At 43.5% G+C, this 18382-nt stretch overlaps 1 protein-coding gene across 3 annotated transcripts in view; it reads left to right on the top strand.

Moving 5' to 3' along the window:
* The window catches only part of Cnmd (chondromodulin), a 25137-nt gene that overhangs the window by 4773 nt on the left and 1982 nt on the right, over window positions 1-18382 (top strand). For 2 of the 3 annotated variants that reach the window (XM_028752721.1, XM_028752722.1), the window contains exons 3-6: window positions 1057-1197; window positions 7461-7571; window positions 11868-12021; window positions 15882-16048. In XM_028752721.1, the coding sequence (XP_028608554.1) occupies window positions 1057-1197; window positions 7461-7571; window positions 11868-12021; window positions 15882-16048 (573 nt within the window). Of the gene's footprint in view, window positions 1-1056; window positions 1198-7460; window positions 7572-11867; window positions 12022-15869; window positions 16049-18382 lie in introns of all 3 variants that reach the window. The other variant, XM_028752720.1, reaches the window with a different exon arrangement.

The raw sequence follows: 18382 nt of genomic DNA, 5'->3' as shown, positions 1-18382 counted from the left end.
TCTCTCTCTCTCTCTCTCTCTCTCTCTCTCTCTCTCTCTCTCTCTCTCTCTCAATAGTTTCTCTATGCAACCCTTGCTATCCTGGAGTTTGCTATGTAGACCAGGCTGGCCTTGAACTCACAGAGATCTGCCTGTTTCTGCTTCCCAAGTGCTATTGTATGTAAGACAGACCCAGCCCTGTCTCAAATCCTTATCATATGCTTCCCCCACACATTTAACCTTGACTGATGAATTTCAAAAATCAGCCTCCAAGCAAAGATGCCACTCCACTTTCAGCCAAATGCCTTTCCATCTATTCGTGGGTGGTTCTCAGTCCAGCTACAAATAGTATTCAACTTTGGAAAACCAAGCACTGATGCTCAACCCCCAACTTCACAGGCTTTGATTTAATTGGTCCAGATATGGTACCTAGAGCACCTATTCAGTTGCTTCTGATGTGTAGCCAAGATCCAAGCCCTTGAGCTCTTTAAGTAGCTATCAAACACCACCAAAGATTTTACTTAGAAAGTATTTTAAAACAATCAGGCTGAGGTCAGGCTGAGGAGATGGCTCCTTTGCTAAAGTGTTTGCCAAGCAGCCTTCAGGAGCTGAACCCACATTGTAATCCTATCACCGGGGAAACCAAGACAGGCTTGCCGGCTGGCCAGTCTAGTTGAATTAGTCAGTTCCAGTTTCAGTGAGACACAATGTCTCAAAAAAGTAAGGTGGTTAATGATTAAGGAAGATACCTGACAAGAACCTCTGTCTTACACAAGCACACACCCCACAGGGAGGCATGAATTCATCCATGTGCACAAATACATGCATACTCACAAATATATGTACACATACACACCACACACACACAAAATCACTGTATTCACTGACTGGTGTATGGATAGAGTCCGCAAATGTATTACTATGTAATACTATGTATTATGTAAATGTAATACTATGTGTTGCTGTATTTATGTATCTATGAAAAAGATGGAACCCACCTCACATATTGTGGATCTATAGATAAGCCCCGAATTGCTGAAAGAAAGAGTGCACCAAAGACTCTTGTGTCCCCTCTAGATTTACAATGTTCATTACACCATGAGTATCAATGGCAGACTACAAGACGGCTCAGTGGAAGTAGACGCTGCAAACAACTTGGAGACCTTTAAAATGGGAAGTGGAGCAGAGGAAGCAATTGAAGTTAATGATTTCCAAAATGTAAGTACATTTCATACATTTACAGAGTCTAACAGGCAAAGCCCTGGCTTTTCCAGTCTGAGGAGAAGCGGTCACTCTCTCATGCACGAAGTGGTTACTGTTCTTTGCAGCAGCTTTGGTGCCAGCAACCCACATGTAATGTGTAGCTTCTGCTCCTTGAGAAAGGATCCTGCTTTGTCTTCCATCTTCATGCAAGGAAGAGGAAACATGGGGGAATATACAAAATAGCAAAACCCCTTCCGGTGCAGTAGGCACAGCTGTCAGGAAGGACAGCACTTGAGACCAGCCGTTTGAAGCAGCCTGATCATGAGATACCCATCTCCAGGGGAAAAAAAAAGAGCTTGGAAGTGAGTTTACTTCTAGAAAATAAAAGATATATGGACTTAGAAGTCAAAACAATAAATCTTTATTGTTTCAAATGGGAAAATACAATGTCATTGCCAAGAACAGACTCTTCTTGAAATTGCCCAAAGTCTTCCAGGAGGGCTCGTGAGAACCATGTCATTCTGAGAGATATTCTATAACACGGCATGTAGCGTGCTCAAACAATCTTCAACAACAGCAAGGGCAAAACTTTGGATTTCTAGACAATAAAGACATTTTTATGGCTGGGTGGTTTATTAACAGTAGGTTCTACGTCCATATTTTTCCAATTTGTATTTAATCCAGAAAATAAGCATGGGTGGGTGCCTATCATAGCCCACGTTTCCTGGCATCGACTATTACAAGAGACACATTTGAGCCCTCTTTTCGTTTTGAGCAAAATTTAACTTCCAGGCAATTTGAGACATTGGGCCCTTCGCTGATGCTTCAGTGTGCATCTGCTAACAGAAGTGTCACTTGGGCTACATTTCCTGTTGGCTGACAAAATCTTATTCTCTTCTGTTCTGTGATAAGGAAGAAGCATTAGTGTTTGGGTTCTTCTGCTAAATCTGCAGACAAAGTAGGTAAAGCTTCATAGTGAAGGAGGGCTCTTGAAAATAATGTCTCTTCTGATAGTTTATTGGTCTACAAACATCTCATCAACCCATCTTCCCCTTATTTATGAGAAAAACGAAAGAAGCTTTTCATTTACACGAACGCACTCTCCTCTTGTGGGAACCAAAACACGCTTCACCAGTCCTTTTGAATTCCCAGCAGATGCTAGAATTAGTGCTCTGAGATGCTGAATATCGATGCCGACGAAGCCTGGCTGTGTTCATAGAGGGGCCTGCCCTGGGGACAGGCTCTGCAGCCCTGAGTGTGCCCAGCTGCACTTTGTGTGGTCATCACATTGCAAATGGCTCTGGTCTGTGCACAAGTATAATTTCTCTGGACCTATTAAATGCTTTTACTGCAAAACCCAGGACAGGGCAAAACATTTTTTCCCTGTACTACTCAATAGACACTAATAAAATGTGGCTCCTCTGTACACATCATTCACTCCAGAACAAAATTGAATACCTGTGATGTGCCACAATGTCAAAATATGCAAAGGGGGCTGTGAGGATGGATTGCAAAAGGCCCCTCACTCTTGGGAGGTTGACGTGTCAAGAATATCCTCTGAAAATATTTTAATCCCAAACCTATATATCTGTTTTATAATCCTTTGCTTCTTTCTAGTAATGGTATTGACTGTGTTTTGTTCTCATAGACGAACAGGGTCACAAATATTTCATAAACTGATCAATTCTCTTTGATAGCTTCTACATTTCTCTAAGTCAGAACTGGTGAGCGGAACATTTTTTTGATGGATAGTACCTGCTATGGGTTTAAACAAGCCTGGCCTTTTGAAAAGACATGAATCAGACTCTGTGGTCATCTTCTATTACTTCTGCCTCTATTTTAAACCATCAGTCAAACACAGGAAGTGTTGATTGAGGCTCGCCGTATCGAGGGATGGCACTAAGCACAGGGATGGAAGATGACTGACATTTATCCTTCAAGGACCTTCTGGTCCGGTCTAGAAGAAAGACATGCACACAGAAATGGCTTGAGGTCAGCCCAGAAATGGGCCGTGATAAGCTATGTGCAAAGTGTGCTCCACGCCCAGGGCATCACTGCCAATTAGAGGCTTTGCACAGGCATGGCAGAGGTGGGGGCACGGTAATTGAGTAATGTCCTGAGGAATGATTTGTGGTGCTGGGAACAGAACCAAAGGGCTTTCTTGTGCTAAACTAGCACCCTTCCACTCAGTTATAGCCCTAACTCTTTTGAGAAATAGTTTGAACTTTAACAGGAAGAGCTAGAAAGGGTACTACAAAAGGATTCACCGTCCCCTTCCCAATGCGGTCAACTATGTTAAGGAGGGGGATGGAGACTGATGGAAATACAGGTGGGGGCTGGGTCATGAAAGGTTCTGCCCTGTACATTGATACCTGGGACCCCAGTATTTTCACACAGTTCAACAGAGAACAGACACAGTAAGAGAGAGGAGCACTGCAAAAACCAGTGCCCCATACTTTGTTCCCTAAGACATAAACAAACAACAAACAAGGGTTGATTCACAGTTTGTGATTTGTAGTCTAAAAGATTATACCCTGACAAGCAAGCATCCATGCTGTTGGCTAAAGCCAAGTTCCTCAGATCTGAAACTATATTTCAGTAACAAAGGCCACGGGTAGAAACTAAGAATAGGCCGGGCAGTGGTGGTGCATGCCTTTAATCCCAGCTCTTGGGAGGCAGAGGCAGGTGGATTTCTGAGTTCGAGGCCAGCCTGGTCTACAGAGTGAGTTCAGGACAGCAAGGGCTACACAGAGAAACCTTGTCTCAAAACCCTCCCCCAACCCTACCCCCCCAAAAAAGAAACTAAGAATAGACAGCTGCATGTATAGATATTCTGGGTTTTCAGAAAACAGTTCTTTTAATATGTAAATATCTGAAATTTGTGATTTAAAACCTAGAGGGGGGGAAGGGAACTACAGCATGAGCCTACCTTGAAAGTAGGTAGGTTATTGATTTCAAAAATCAATATAACCCTCAACTGTAATGTAAAAGAACAATAAAATGAGGGTAATTTATTATGAAATATGAATTCATATGTACATGCTCTGCCAGATGCATTAGCTGATATTAATAAAGTCAAGTGCATCTACTGGTCATTTGAAGACTGTCAGTGCCACACCCGCAGTGCAGATGGCCACGAGTGTGCTTTGACAGTTAAATGGTATGAGTTTTTCTCAGGCAGTAGGCATCAGTACTGATGCCTTGACGGGCATGGCTGTGCACGCCTGCCAACCCAGAACTTAGGAAGTGGAAATAGGGTTGTGAGTTTGAGACAAGTCTGAGATTATTCTGTCTCAAAAATAAAACAAAAACTAACATGTTTCAATTTCTAAGTAGCCGTTTATAGGAAATATAGCTATGCTCAGTCACTGTGTGTTTATATGTAGAATGAAAATGGTAGCCTGTGCCAGGCAAGTACCCACGAGCAGCTTTGATTCCTAAGACACGGGATAGTTAGTTCTTCAGGATTCCAGGGATCTACAAGACCCCAAAAAACCAGAATACCCCAACCTTTGTATCAGACTCTTCCAAAGGTTTCTAAAATGCCTGTTGGGGACAAAACTTCCTCCCTCCTTAGGGCTCTCCCTAAGGAAGCGCAGCTAGGGTAGTAGCATATGGTTCTTTTGATAAATGTTAGATTTGTTTGTTTGTTTTTTGTTGGTTTGTTCTTTAAATCTTCACTTGTTGCCTTTGTTAGCCAATGTCTTCGTTGTCATGGGCTTCTAGGGCCAGTTTGTTTACTAGCAGAGGCACTTCGCTTGACTTTCTTGTACTTCTCCATCTGTTTAATCTCTTAATATATATGGTATCACTGGTGGATTTGCAGCTAGACTGGATGGTGAGGTGTGAAGTCCCTTCCACTGGTCCCAACCAATGGGCTGGCAGCAACCTCTGCAGTGTGTGGACTGTGAGAATCAACAGTTCTAGGTGGACTTTCAGTGTGGTCATCTGCAGTAGAGTCTGCTCTCTCCAGGAGCACTGGAATGATGTATGCTTTCCTCCCCGCACATCTCATGTTCAGAGAGCATTCGTGTTTGGGGCTAGGAAACGTACTACACAGGGAGCAGTGATCACTCTCCCTCCCTTGATTTTTTTTGTTTTTTTTGATTTTTTTTGTTTTGTTTTGTTTTTCGAGACAGGGTTTCTCTGTGTAGCCCAGGCTGTCCTGGAACTCACTCTGTAGACCAGGCTGGCCTCGAACTCAGAAATCTGCCTGCCTCTGCCTCCCAAGTGCTGGGATTAAAGGTGTGCGCCACCACTGCCCGGCCCCTCCTTTGATTTTTAAGCTACAAGTCGCAGGTTTACATGCAGGGTAGGATCAGCAGAACTTTGGGAATTAGCATAGTAGATGCCAATGGTTTTCAATCTATATCCCTGAGGTACCAGCAGGATAGCCTCCAAGGGCTTAAGGAAAATAACAAACTTAAGACATCCTAAATCAGAAATCCTCCCCCTGGGCTTGGGACCCAAGCTTCTGAGGTTTGTCCCAATGACTCTGATACAAACAAATGTTTATGAGTCCTAGGTATAGGAGAAACCTGGGCTGAAAGACTACTATAATCATGTAAAAACTACTCTGCAAAGTTCCTTTTACCCTAAACTGCTGGGCCTCAATTCCAGCTGTCCATCACTGACATCTGGTAGTTTAAAAATACTCATAGATCGAGCCCCACTATCAATGCAATAGGAATCTTTTGGGATAGTCCAGCAGCTGGGTTCTGTTTTTAGGTTGGTTTTTGTTTGTTTATTTTGACAAGATCTCATGTACCTCAGGCTGGCCTACACTGTATAACCAAGGATGACCTTCCGCTTTCCATCTTCCTGTCTCCACCTCTCCAGCGCTGTACTACAAAACCCGGTTATATCAACTATGGTCTTAAAATTTCTCCATAGGACTTTGGTTCCCAACGCAGACCTCTGTAGTCAGGCCATGCCTCTTCTCTGTTGAGGAGCTGGGTTGAGAGAAATAAGGTGACAGAGTTATAACCTGCAGGCCTTAAACTACAAGTCTTAGATTTACATACAGGGAAGGAGCAGCAGAACTTTGGGAAGTAGCATAGCAGACCCCAGTGGCTCTCAAACATGAACAAGAGGTCTGCTGTATGAACAAGCAGGCTTCAAGGTAAAGAATGGGCCGTGCAGGAAGACTCAGCCTCCCCCCGCCCCCTCCCTATTCTAAGTCTGTTACCTGCCAGCCTCTGTAGGTTTCAGGTCCTGAGTATGAATATGGTAGATTTCTGTAATTCTCCTGCAGCATGACATTTGGTTAACGTCATTTAAGAATCCTGAGCCTGTAGCACTGGATTTGTGCTTTCCTCCCCAACTCCTTCTCAGTGACCTCCCCAACTCCTTCTCAGTGACTTCAACAGTACAGCCTTGTCCTACACTGATCGCGACACAATGGGAGGTCATGGAGGTTCAGACATTCGGGGGAAATCTACATTATTAGAGATAAATGTTATGACCTTTTAGAATATTTAGATCACCTACTCATCCTGAATCGACATCAGCAGAGTCACGTAAACACTCCAGGGACAGAATGTGCAGTTCTCACATCCTCTTCAGGTGGAAAGCAGTGCCCAGCTGTCAACTCAGAAGGAGCTTTGTGCCGCTGTGTCCCCTAAGGCTGGTCCCCAGCCAGGAGGAGACACTGTTTATATCTCAGAGGGGACAAAACAAAACGTCAAGTCCTCTGGTAAGGTTGTGCTCCTGGTGCTGTGTAAAGTTTGTCTGTTTACGTCAGACTCAGTAACTTGGGAAAGCTCAGAATTAAGGGAATTCATTAATTTGGCCAACATCTTAAGAGGAGCTTTGTAGGATCCCAGGCGTGCTCAGACATGTACACCTCAGACACTAATCTCAAGAAGTTTGTAACTGAGAACCATAGACCAAGTGACAAATGAAAGATGAAGCTGAGGAAAAGTCTGAGACAGAGAACTCACCCAGGCCACGAGCTCGGAAAGGGTTGCATGGATGGAGGGACAGTTCCTGAGCTCCATACACAGAGTAGCCAACAGAAGCTACAGGCTCAGGTATCACCCCTCACCATCACCCCTCCTGGGCGTGGTCTCTACAGTATCCTCCCTACCGTTCCTAGCCTTTTTATTAGCCGTGTTTTCTCTGTGACCCCTATTTCTACCTGAATTTATATTTTCTTCTTATTGGAAGACAATGCTAAAGATAAATTTCCTGGTAACCAGGACTTTATTTTATGTTTACCTCTACACATAATGGACTGAGTGAATAAATGGATAGACAAACAAACTTTTATCTCATAGGGCATCACTGGGATCCGTTTTGCTGGAGGAGAGAAGTGCTATATCAAAGCACAGGTGAAGGCTCGCATCCCTGAAGTGGGAACTGTGACCAAGCAGAGCATCTCTGAACTGGTGGGTACCGTTTCTGAGCTGGTAGGTACCGTTTCTGAACTGGTAGGTACCGTTTCTGAACTGGTGGGTACCGTTTCTGAACTGGTAGGTACCAACACACATGACAGGCAGACACTGAAGACCTTCTTCCTTGGCAGGTTCATGACTACAACCTAAGTTTTATTTCTTCTCTACTAGAAGAACTTCTCTGTCCTGCTGGCTCCCAGCCATCTTTCTGACATGGTGCAGCATATTTAAAGGTTTGGGGAAGCATGTTTTAAAGTGCATTAGCTGTGATAACTCAGTGAGAAAAGTTGCTTGCTGCCAAGTGTTACTCCTGAAATTTGAGAGAGAAAAAACAGTTCCACAATTTTGAGCCAAATTTGAAGCAAGCTTTAATTAAATACTGGCCAGGTTGATGGACTCTGGCCAGGTCCACGTTTTACAGAGGCTTAAAAAGGCAAAAGCCACAGTTCACTATATTCACTGTATTTCCCATCGGGTCCAATCAGGGGCAAGCATACATACCCTTGTGTTATTTCCTGCCTACGTACCTCCCGCCTACATTCAATCAAGCACATGGGGGGGGGCTTGTTTAGGGGAGCAAAAACATGTGGCTTGGGCAAGTGGGGCTTACAGGTAAACTTTGGCTCTTACACAAACCTGCCAATCTGAGCTGGATCCCTAGAACCCACATGGTAGAACAAAGCAGCTCTTTCAAGTTGTTTTCCAATGTCCACCTGTGTGCTGTAGCTACACACACACACACACACACACACACACAGAGAGAGAGAGAGACAGAGACACAGAGAGACAGACAGAGACAGAGAGACAGAGACAGAGAGACACAGACACATACCCAGAGACACACACAGACATACACACATAAACAAACAAACAAACAAATATAAAAATGACCAAGAGCATTAGGGATTTGACACTCAGGTAGCCCTTATTTATCCAATGTTAAATGGCTATCTGATCAGTGATTAGAAGTCCAAAATAAAATAAAAAATCCACAAGGTAAAATCTTCATTAAAGGGACTTCAATAAACCCCCTAGCCTCATTCCTACAAAATGTGGGAATTCTTCCCAAATATTCTGGACAGCTGGTCACCCAGGAAGTGGTTAGAGCAGTCTTCCCATGGGTGTTTGATCCAACCATGAGCTGAGGTGTTCCCATAGTTCTTCCCTTTGGCTCAAGTCAGCTTAAATGAAGCTATACGAACCTTGTAGATTTTATTTTTTTAAAGCAAGAAATTTAATCAAGGCCTTACCAGCAGGGCCTATGCTATAGTGTAAGATATATATATCTCACAGGGCTCTGTTAGTCACACAGGGTCAAAGTTACCCTTGAAAGCTTGGGCTAGAGTAGAACTCACTACATAGTCAGGCTGACCTCCAACTCTACCAGTTTTAAAGACTTAATTCTTTCATCTCTTACTAGTAAATTGCCTGTAAGCCTGGTATTTGTTGGTTTTATGTAACTGGCAATTGAACTTAAGGCCTCGCACATGCTAGGTAATCACTCCACAAGCTGTATACCGGCTCTAAACCTGATGTTTAAAAAACTCGTTATGTTTGCACAGAGTCCTAGAGACACATTTAATATTAGTGCTCCCCTCCTTACTCTTTTAGGGCTTACAGAGTGGTCACACCCATGACCGGCTCTCATCTGAGCTGTGGCAGATATGGGGGAGGAAGACAGACTTGGGAGTCATAAAAAATGTAGATCTAAAAGCCAGTTCTGCTACCTGCTGTGAATGTGGCTGTAACTCCTTGAAACTCTCATTTTGTCAGCTTTCGACTGCTGCGTGCACACTCTGCCCATTGCCTTAGAACCCACTAGAAGGTGAATGGGAAGACGGCTGCTCATAATTGCTAATTTTATTATGATCATCTCTGAGCCTTCCTGTCCCCGAGAGGGAAGTGAAAGGAGCCGCAGATCCCTCAGGGCCACTAAGGGGAAGGGTGCCTAGAAACCACCTAATTGTTTGCTCCCAGGTGAGCAACAGCAGGTTACATCTCAAAGTTGAACAAAACAGAAGCTACAAACAAACCCGGAGGCATTGAAAGTGAGCCGGGAAGTCCTGATACTTCTCACCACACCCAGTTACCCTGTTCTTCCTTCTGTAAGGTGGCCTCCAGACCCCCAGGCCCCCATGTTCTATTTGTTCTCCCTGTGAGCTGTGCTCTGTAGGAACTCACAGAGGACAGCCTAAAAACTGGGTGGGACGCTCCTTTGCTGTAGCCCTGGTGCTTCTCTTCATTACACAGCGTTCCCTGAACTCCGCTGATGCATTGCTTAGAACTCAGTCTCTCTCCTGCTGACTCTAGATTACCCAGCTCTGAACACACTGCTTTATAGTATACAACTTCAACTTTACACCTCTCTCTCTCTCTCTCTCTCTCTCTCTCTCTCTCTATCTATCTATCTGTGTGTGTGTGTGTGTGTGTGTGTGTGTGTCTTACCCACTGAGCCATCTCATTGGCTATAATTATTTGTCCCTAAAATCTAAAACAATACTTTGATACTATAGAACATTTGATAACCCAGGCAATGGTGGCACATGCTTTTAATCCCAGGACTTGGGAGGCAGAGGCAAGCAGATCTCTAAGTTTGAGGCCAACCTGATCTATAGAGCTAACTCCAGGACAGCCAGGGCTACACAGAGAAACCTTGTCTCAAAAATAAATATGATAAATACATGAAAGTATAGAGAAGAATAGAAAAATGTCATGACTCTATAATCTTGAAGTGACAAATGGTAACAGTTTGGTGATTTTTGTGTTTTTGCGTTTACGATAATCTTTTCAGAGATGAAATTAAGCTATTACAAAATTCTTATTTTTGCTTTAGCTTTAAATTGTAGGTTATAGTGTATGAATGGTAAATCAGCATGTGATTATACTTTTTTTTGTAGACAAGAACTTATCATATATATGGTGATACATCAGACTGGCCTTTAACGCACAGAGATCTGCTTGTCTCTGACTCTGCCTCCCAAGCGCTAAGATTAAAGGGACGAGTCACCGTGCCCACCTATGACTCTACTTTTGAGAGTCTTTTTAGTCAAATATTTCAGGTACCCTCAATTTCAGGTAATAATACTTGAAGATAATGATTCAAGTATGGTAAATACTTTTGTATTTTAATCTTTGCACTTGATTCTTAGGCTGGAGCAGACTGTCTCATGCTTCTGTTGTTTACCACACACATGAGAGATCGTCTCATAGATAAAAATCAGTTCAGGAAGCACAGTTGAGTAAATCCTGTTTGGAGCCCACGTGCTCCCAGACTGATAACATCCCTGGCTTACGGGACGCATCTATGTGTGTCATCCCCAACATCCCCCCCCCTCCACAGCCTTCAGGCTACAGCGGGGCAGATTTATGAATCACTTGCTGTCATAAATTTTTCAACAGTTTTGTATAACTTTAAAGGGCTACTGTGCTCAAAGAGCAGTCATTTCCTGGATGAAGCCACTTGATTTAAGGTAAATAACTGGATTACCTGGGTGTTACCCTCCTCCAATAACTCTAAGCTGTTAAATGCAACCGTTTGCCTGAGGGAGGAAACCCAAATGAAGTGCTGCTTTTACCTGTAGTGAGGGAAAAAAAAAAAAAAACATTTTAATTTCTCCAACCTACTGCAAAGTAATAAATACATGAAAGGAACAACTTGGCAAAAATAAATAAATAAATTTGTCTCCTGGGTTATCAAACCATCCTCAGCATCCTTCTGTAGCAGGAAATCCGGGGCTTAGCTTTGAAATCTCAGTGGTGTGCTTGATGTGGGGAACGTCTGAGATAAGTTTTGTTATAACTGGGAACAGGAGAAATGGTTTATGTTAAATAACACTTTGAACTGGAGACATTAAAGAACCAATCACTTGCCTTTTCCATTGTTGTTTGGAAGCTGCAAAAAAAAAAAAAAATACCCAGAAGATTTTTCACTTCAAATGAAGGGTTCCTCTGTCCTTTATAGGATTTCAGGGTCTGTTCAATTGTCTTTCCTCAAACACATCTTTGATCGAAAACATCAGATTAACCTAAATCTCAAAGTCGGTATCAAGTAATTTTCACTTCAACTCTAAACACTTCAGTTCACACACTGCAGCTGTCTAGAAGCAGGGTGTTGGGAGCTGTGCTGGGTCCTGAGGAGACTAAAGACGGAGCCTTACAGTGTACATGCATCCTATGTGCACACTCAGAATTGTCCCTGAGTTTACACAAAGTAAAATAATTTTTTGGTACCCAGACTCAACCGTCAACATGCACCACCATCCTCTGCTCACATGCATTTCACGTTTACAGGAAGGCAAGATCATGCCAGTTAAATATGAAGAGAACGCTCTGATTTGGGTGGCTGTGGACCAGCCTGTGAAGGACAACAGCTTCTTGAGTCCTAAGATCCTTGAACTCTGCGGTGACCTGCCTATTTTCTGGCTTAAGCCCATGTATCCAAAAGGTAAAATGTTACATCTTGAAATAGAGCTTGGAATTCCTCCTGTCTCCGGGGCTCTTGGGAGCCCCCTCCACTGAGCAGAGGTCGTGGGACCAATGGGGTAGCTTGGGATGTTTCTTGGCTGAGTCTTGGTAATTAGCATGAGAGAAGGAAAATGACAGGATGGGGGGGGGGGAGTGGGGGGTGCACCTGCAGTGTGGAAGGGAAGGCACAGCAGGGTTAACAGGAGGCAGGACAGGAAGACACAACACTACTCCTGCCTGCCGCGTTTATTTATGACACCCCTGCTTCTTCCTGCACTGCCCCTTAATCTCAGTTGTTCGAGCCTTCCAATTTTACATTTCTTTATTCTCAAAGCACAGCATCGGGGGACTAAGAAGCTGTCATGCTGCCGATGCTTTATTATATTCGAACCCAGAATTATGGGACAGCCAAAAGCTGCTGTGGGTATAGGCTAAGATTCCTCATGTTCAAGGCTCCAGCGTCGGCTTCCAAACCTAGAGAAAATAAGTGCAGGGCCCCCTTGGTGTCAGGCGGGAGCTCACCTTTGAGCCATTTCTGAGTGACAAAGGCCAGGTGATCCCAACAGGCCTCACCCTCTTTCGTCCCCAAAGGGCCTCACACTTCATTTCTACTGTGGTCAACACACTGGTCTCCCCAAGGCCTACTGTGTAGCTGTGGCGCAGGTGAAGAGGGAGGCCTCTCTCTGCACATATGAGATAGGCTGTTTTCAGAAAGGTTTTATTGCATAGTAGAAGACAACAATGAGAAAATGGACAAAATGAGGGCATTGAGCCCACTGGCTTGTTGGGATACTGTTTAGAACAGAAAGAACAATTTACCTGAGAAAACAGCAGCACTTCTATGGATGGATGGTAGTGATGGTTACACAGCATTTACAAACAAAACTGGCTAAAATGAGCAAGGCCTGCTAGCACTGCTTGTTAATCCATGTTCTAGGAAGGCTGAGGCAGAAGGATCAGCTGAAGGCTATCCTCAACTACACAGTAAGCAAGGCCAGCCTGTGCTAGATGATACCCTGTCTATTGTTATGCTTGTTTTACCACAAGCGAAGCAATAGCCTACAAGGCATAGAAAGCATAGATTTCTGATTCTACCATGACCAACTGATACTTAGTCTCATCTTGCTCAAAAGCCTGGAGAAGATGGTTCTCTCAGTCCACACCAACTAGCGCCATATCACACCTGGCAGAGGATTGAGAAAGACCCTGAGGCCGTAGGCAGGCTCAGTAAGAAACAATGTCCCAAGCCCTTAGAGCTAACTCAAGCCCTGGAAATGCAATTTCACTCTCTGTGGATACCCTTCTCATGGCCACACCCCACTTTTCAGTCTGCGATACTGTTTTCTAGGTGAGGCCTTTTTGCTGCCTACCACCCAGAACCATTATCCTTTCCATTAATGGAGTGGAATATCCCACATGACCACACAGCTCTCTGATATCAAGGCAAGCCTCAGAACTCCCTGGAGTTCATTTACTCACTCATTTACAAAGTATAATTTATAAAATGACATTTATGAAGGTCTATCCTGTGCCACGTAACTTGTTCTAGGCCAGAGACACATAGGGAATGCAACAGAAAACAATCGATACTCCCAGAGTTTTCCCTTGCAGGGCTAAGAAGACAGCTCAATGGATAGGGATCTGTGGTCAGGCAGCAGTCTAACTGGTGAGCCTCAGGTCCTACAAAGACATGAATATGAAAGAAAACACAAAAACAAAAAACAAGGTAGATGGCTCCTAAGAACAACACCTAAGGTTAACTAACCAATGACCTAGACACACAGGGAATAGGTAGACTGTGTATTAACAATAGGAGATGCTATGCAAAGTACACTTCGGGGACAGGGAATGGGGACAGAGACTGGAGAAATGGCAGTGCCAAGATGAATGATATAACCCCTGGAAAGAAGCATATCCCCCATGTCTAAGATGGTCCCTTAACCCTTTGAGCATAAACACATGGTAAGATCTTACACACTCAGTCAATGCAATATCTACACAAGAACTACTGGAGTTGTGGGATGGAGGTATAGATCAATGACAGAGTGTTTGCCTGCTTTAATACAACCCCCACACATGTACCTCACAATGTAGACTCTATATAAATCCCTCAGATTAGCAAAGGACTAAGTAAATGTTGGTGTATACATACGAATAGCATAGGCATTAAAATGAGGTTCCCCTAATCTGTGACAAGTGCACCTGTATTTTATGATAAAATGAGGAAATTAAATCTCTCCTCCGTGATGCCGCCTCTGCCTGGTTCTAGTAAAAGTCTTGCACCCTGCACATTGGCTGGTTCTAGTGAAAGTCTTGCACCCTGCACATGGGCTGTCGGCGACCACAGACCAGCAGTATCATACAGCCGGATAATCAAAGATGGACAGAGGTGGACAGAGCCCAGAAGAGGACGGCTGATGTTCTGGAACAACATGCCATCCTCATTTACTCATTACCAATAACTGTTGCTATAACTCATATTTCCAAGGTCCAGAGAAGGATACTAAGATAAAGAGACTAATTTGTCAGAAGTCCTTCAACTAGCTGAGGGGGTAGGAGCTGAATTCGGGTCTTCGTGGGGCTTCTCAAGCAATACTATTTTTGGAAGCTACCTACAGCTTCAAAGCACATCTTAGTTCTCAAAAATAATGAATTATAAGAATGGTACATAACATCCGTATGCTTATCATATGCCAAGACCCTTAGGTGTGGTTTTAATTAGCCCTATCATTAGCCTATGAATGAGATACTGCTATCTCCATTTTAGACAAAGAAACTAAGGCTCAGGGAGACTCTACAATAAATGCTAAGCCATACCTTCCATCTCTGCTTCTCCCCTGTCAGCTGCACTGCAGGATGCCTTCCGAGATGGTTAACCAGAGCTCTGGGTGAGAAGCCAGGGGTCCTATCTAGACCTTGCTGTCACTCAGTCTGTGAACTTGGCCAGCCACTTACTTGGTCTATACCTTGATGTTTGTTGTTTTTTAAGAATTATCCAAGACAATAGTTCGTATGAAAATGTAAAGCTTTATATCTATATAAACAATTACTTATTTATATACGGTATAAATACACACACACACACATATATAATATACTGCCACCTCATATACTCCCAGTCCCCCAGACAATAACTTGCATGCATTTCTAAGTGTATTTATATATGTGTGTATATCTACTGAAGAGTACATAAGGCTGTGGAGTACAGCATACCTGATCAACAGTGTTTTCAAGAGAGAAGCTGCATTGTACATATAACTCAAAGGGAATAGACATGAGCTTTCTGGCATTGTGGCCAGTCCCTCATACCTTAGTCTCTATTTCACTTATCATTTTGCTCTCTGTAGCATGTTAACCCTAACCCTAACCCTAACCCTAACCCTAACCCTAACCCTAACCCTCATCATCCTTGTGCTTACTTACCAGTTCCAAATTCCAGACAGCACATTTACATCCAGGAAAAACACACAGAAACAACTATCTGTCATCTTCTATCAAGAAAGTCAATTAGGCTTTCCCACACATGGCGCTAACCTATGCTATGTTTTAGATTTAGAAATAGCTTGCCTGGCTACTCCTCGCTGCAAACAAGGCAGGAACAATGAGCACTATTTTATCTGCTCAATTCCTATAGTGAAGTGAGGGGGGAAATGGGGGAGGGGAATGGTTGAGAACAGAAGTTTGTCAACCAGCTTCCAGTGTCTGCTGCAGTCAGTATTATGAAATCGAATGGGAAGCTAGGCTAGGCCATGGCTCATACCTGCAATCCTCACTCTAAAATGCAGATCAAATTGCCTTAATTGTTCACGTAAAGGAATTAATTTATAGCAAATTTTGCAGAAATCCAAAGAGAGAGAAGAGAAGTAGTAAGAAACAGTGCTCCCTCTACCACAAGAAGACCACACAGCGAACCTCGACGCAACGCAGGCCCTGGAAGACTGAGTAATGGGACCAGACCCAATGTTCAGGACGACGAAGAACCTTTCAACCCTGACAACCCTTACCACGTGCGTACTGGTATTTTCATGACATGCCCAGACAAACGCATTACATGTGGTGCTGAAAGGCTATTTCTAAGAAAGGTTTCGTACAAGCATAGACTGCATCTTCATGTATTTGGTGCAAATTCAAAGTTGTTTCCTGTGTCGTTGACGGAAGGAGTGGGGGGAGATTGTTGGAAGGTTGTTTGGGCTGTTTGTTTGTTTGTTTGTTTGTTTGTTTTGTTTTGGTCAGAGGGGAAAATCTATGAAAATAAATAATACCAGGAATCTGACCATTTAAAAACGTCCCCAAGAGTATGCCAAGGCAACACACAGAATCAAAGTATTCTCTTGCCCTGCTTACATCCACTCTGGTCACCCATTCGGCACACATTTGTGGATTTCCTGGTTGTTCTTAGGCCCTGGGCCCAGAGAGTTAATGGCAACTTTAGCCCTCAGGTCTCTCAGCCCAGACGTGATAGATTCTCACACTGGTAACAATACTCTAAGCTGAAGTGCTGAAACCTGAGGTCCGTAAGAAGGGCACTAAGGTATTAACACCCCCAAATCTAAGGAATATTTACAACTTACCACTACTACACTTTGCAGAGAAGGGAAACAAAATATGTATTTGTACTTGTTTTTAAAATAAAACATAAGCACAGTTTTTAAAAATATGACAAAAATGTACAGTGAAGTTGAGCTTCCAAAATCTTCTAACCCAAACATTGTCTCTCTAACACCTTCTTAATGACTATTTGCTCCATCTCTCTGCAGGATTACAAACAGAGGAAAAACACACCTTTTCAGCACAAAAATTCCATTCTACTTCCCAAATAGAATACAGTATTTGGGAAGAGTTCTGTCTCTCCCATACTGCACTACGTTCAGCTAATGGCTTCTAGCCAGTTAGCAGCACTCTAACAGAACGACAGGCACGTGCTACACCTTGGCTAATTTGGCTTTGGTGGGCAGAAAGTCTCTCCCTCTTGTTCGAGGCTGCTAATGCTGCTGCGGTTCACCTCTAAATGAGGTGATCTGGGTGAGGCAGATTTAGCACATCGATCCTATGATGTAAGTATGTCTTTGGCATAAATACCAAAGCACAGCCCTAACACATCTAAGTAGACAGGAGTTGTAGATTTTACTGGAGGTTACCAAATTTGTTTCCCAAGAGACACACCATCTATGTGGGATGGAAGTGATGGAAGGTCCTATTTCCTATCAGACGTTCCTAGGCATATGGTATGGCAGGGCAGGGCTACTGAACACAAGCCTCATGCTTGCTAAAGATACACCCTATGATTGACTCTGCCCCAAGTTCTATTAATACCGATCAGATCACCTTTGCCACTCTCCTGGGTCCATATAACAGTAGCAAAATTCAGTTATGAAGTAGCAACAAAAGATAATTTTATGGTTTGGGGGCGTCACCATAACACGAGGAACTGTATTAAAGGGTCACAGCACTAGCGAGGTTGAGAGCCACTGCACTAAAGCCTTTGTGTGTTCTCTCCCCACCCCCAATAGTCCTACACTGCTTCACATATTGCAAACGTATTTTCTGGTTTATCATTTTAGACTAATGTATTTTAGAAGGATTTAGAGCAAAAGGTATTCTCCAAATAACCCAAGGCTTATCAGAAAATTCAGAACACCATAGCACTTTATTCCCTAAGCTCAAAGAATAACAAGAAGTATAATCTGAATAGGCAAACAAAATTTAATATAGTTTATTCCCCAGGTAGCCAGGCTAGATGAATTTGTTCAAGGTCTGAAGCTATCAGGCACTTTACAGAAGGGCAGGGGTGACTTGTCTGCCCTGGTTACAGATTTGAGTAATCCACATCCCCTGAAAAACCCCAATTATGTCAACTTTCTTCTTTATCATATGCTGAGTTTTAAGCAAAAATACTTTAAGCATTTTCCTCAAGATCTGTCCTTCACATGCTCCTCTAAGGGAAAACCCTCCAGCAACAGCTTGAGATTTCCTCCCAATTTTGTTAATCCTAATGAGCCTCCCTATAAGGAAACACCTCCATTAACACTTACACTCCCTCCACCCTAGAGAAGTCTGCAATTAATCAGGGCCTGTCTGCTTATTGTTCTAAATGAGTCTATTTCAAGAGATTAAGGGGAAAGTAGTCTGAAGAATTGAAGAATAGTCTGAGGGAATGAGGCAGGCATTCTGAAGATAGTATCAGATGCCTCAGACAGTGTTGGGATTGCTGATTCTGTTGGGTGTGACAGTGGCAGTACAGGTGGCAGTGCAAGTGGTAGTGCCGGTGGCAGTGCATGTGGCAGTGCAGGTGGCAGTGCAGGTGGTAGTGCAGGTGGCAGTGCAGGTGGTAGTGCAGGTGG

This window comes from Grammomys surdaster, unplaced genomic scaffold (genome assembly GCF_004785775.1).
Source record: "Grammomys surdaster isolate TR1022 unplaced genomic scaffold, NIH_TR_1.0 125934, whole genome shotgun sequence".
NCBI classification, from domain to species: domain Eukaryota; kingdom Metazoa; phylum Chordata; class Mammalia; order Rodentia; family Muridae; genus Grammomys; species Grammomys surdaster.
Note: the sequence above shows the minus strand (reverse complement) of the source record. Positions and strands in the feature narration are given on the sequence as shown.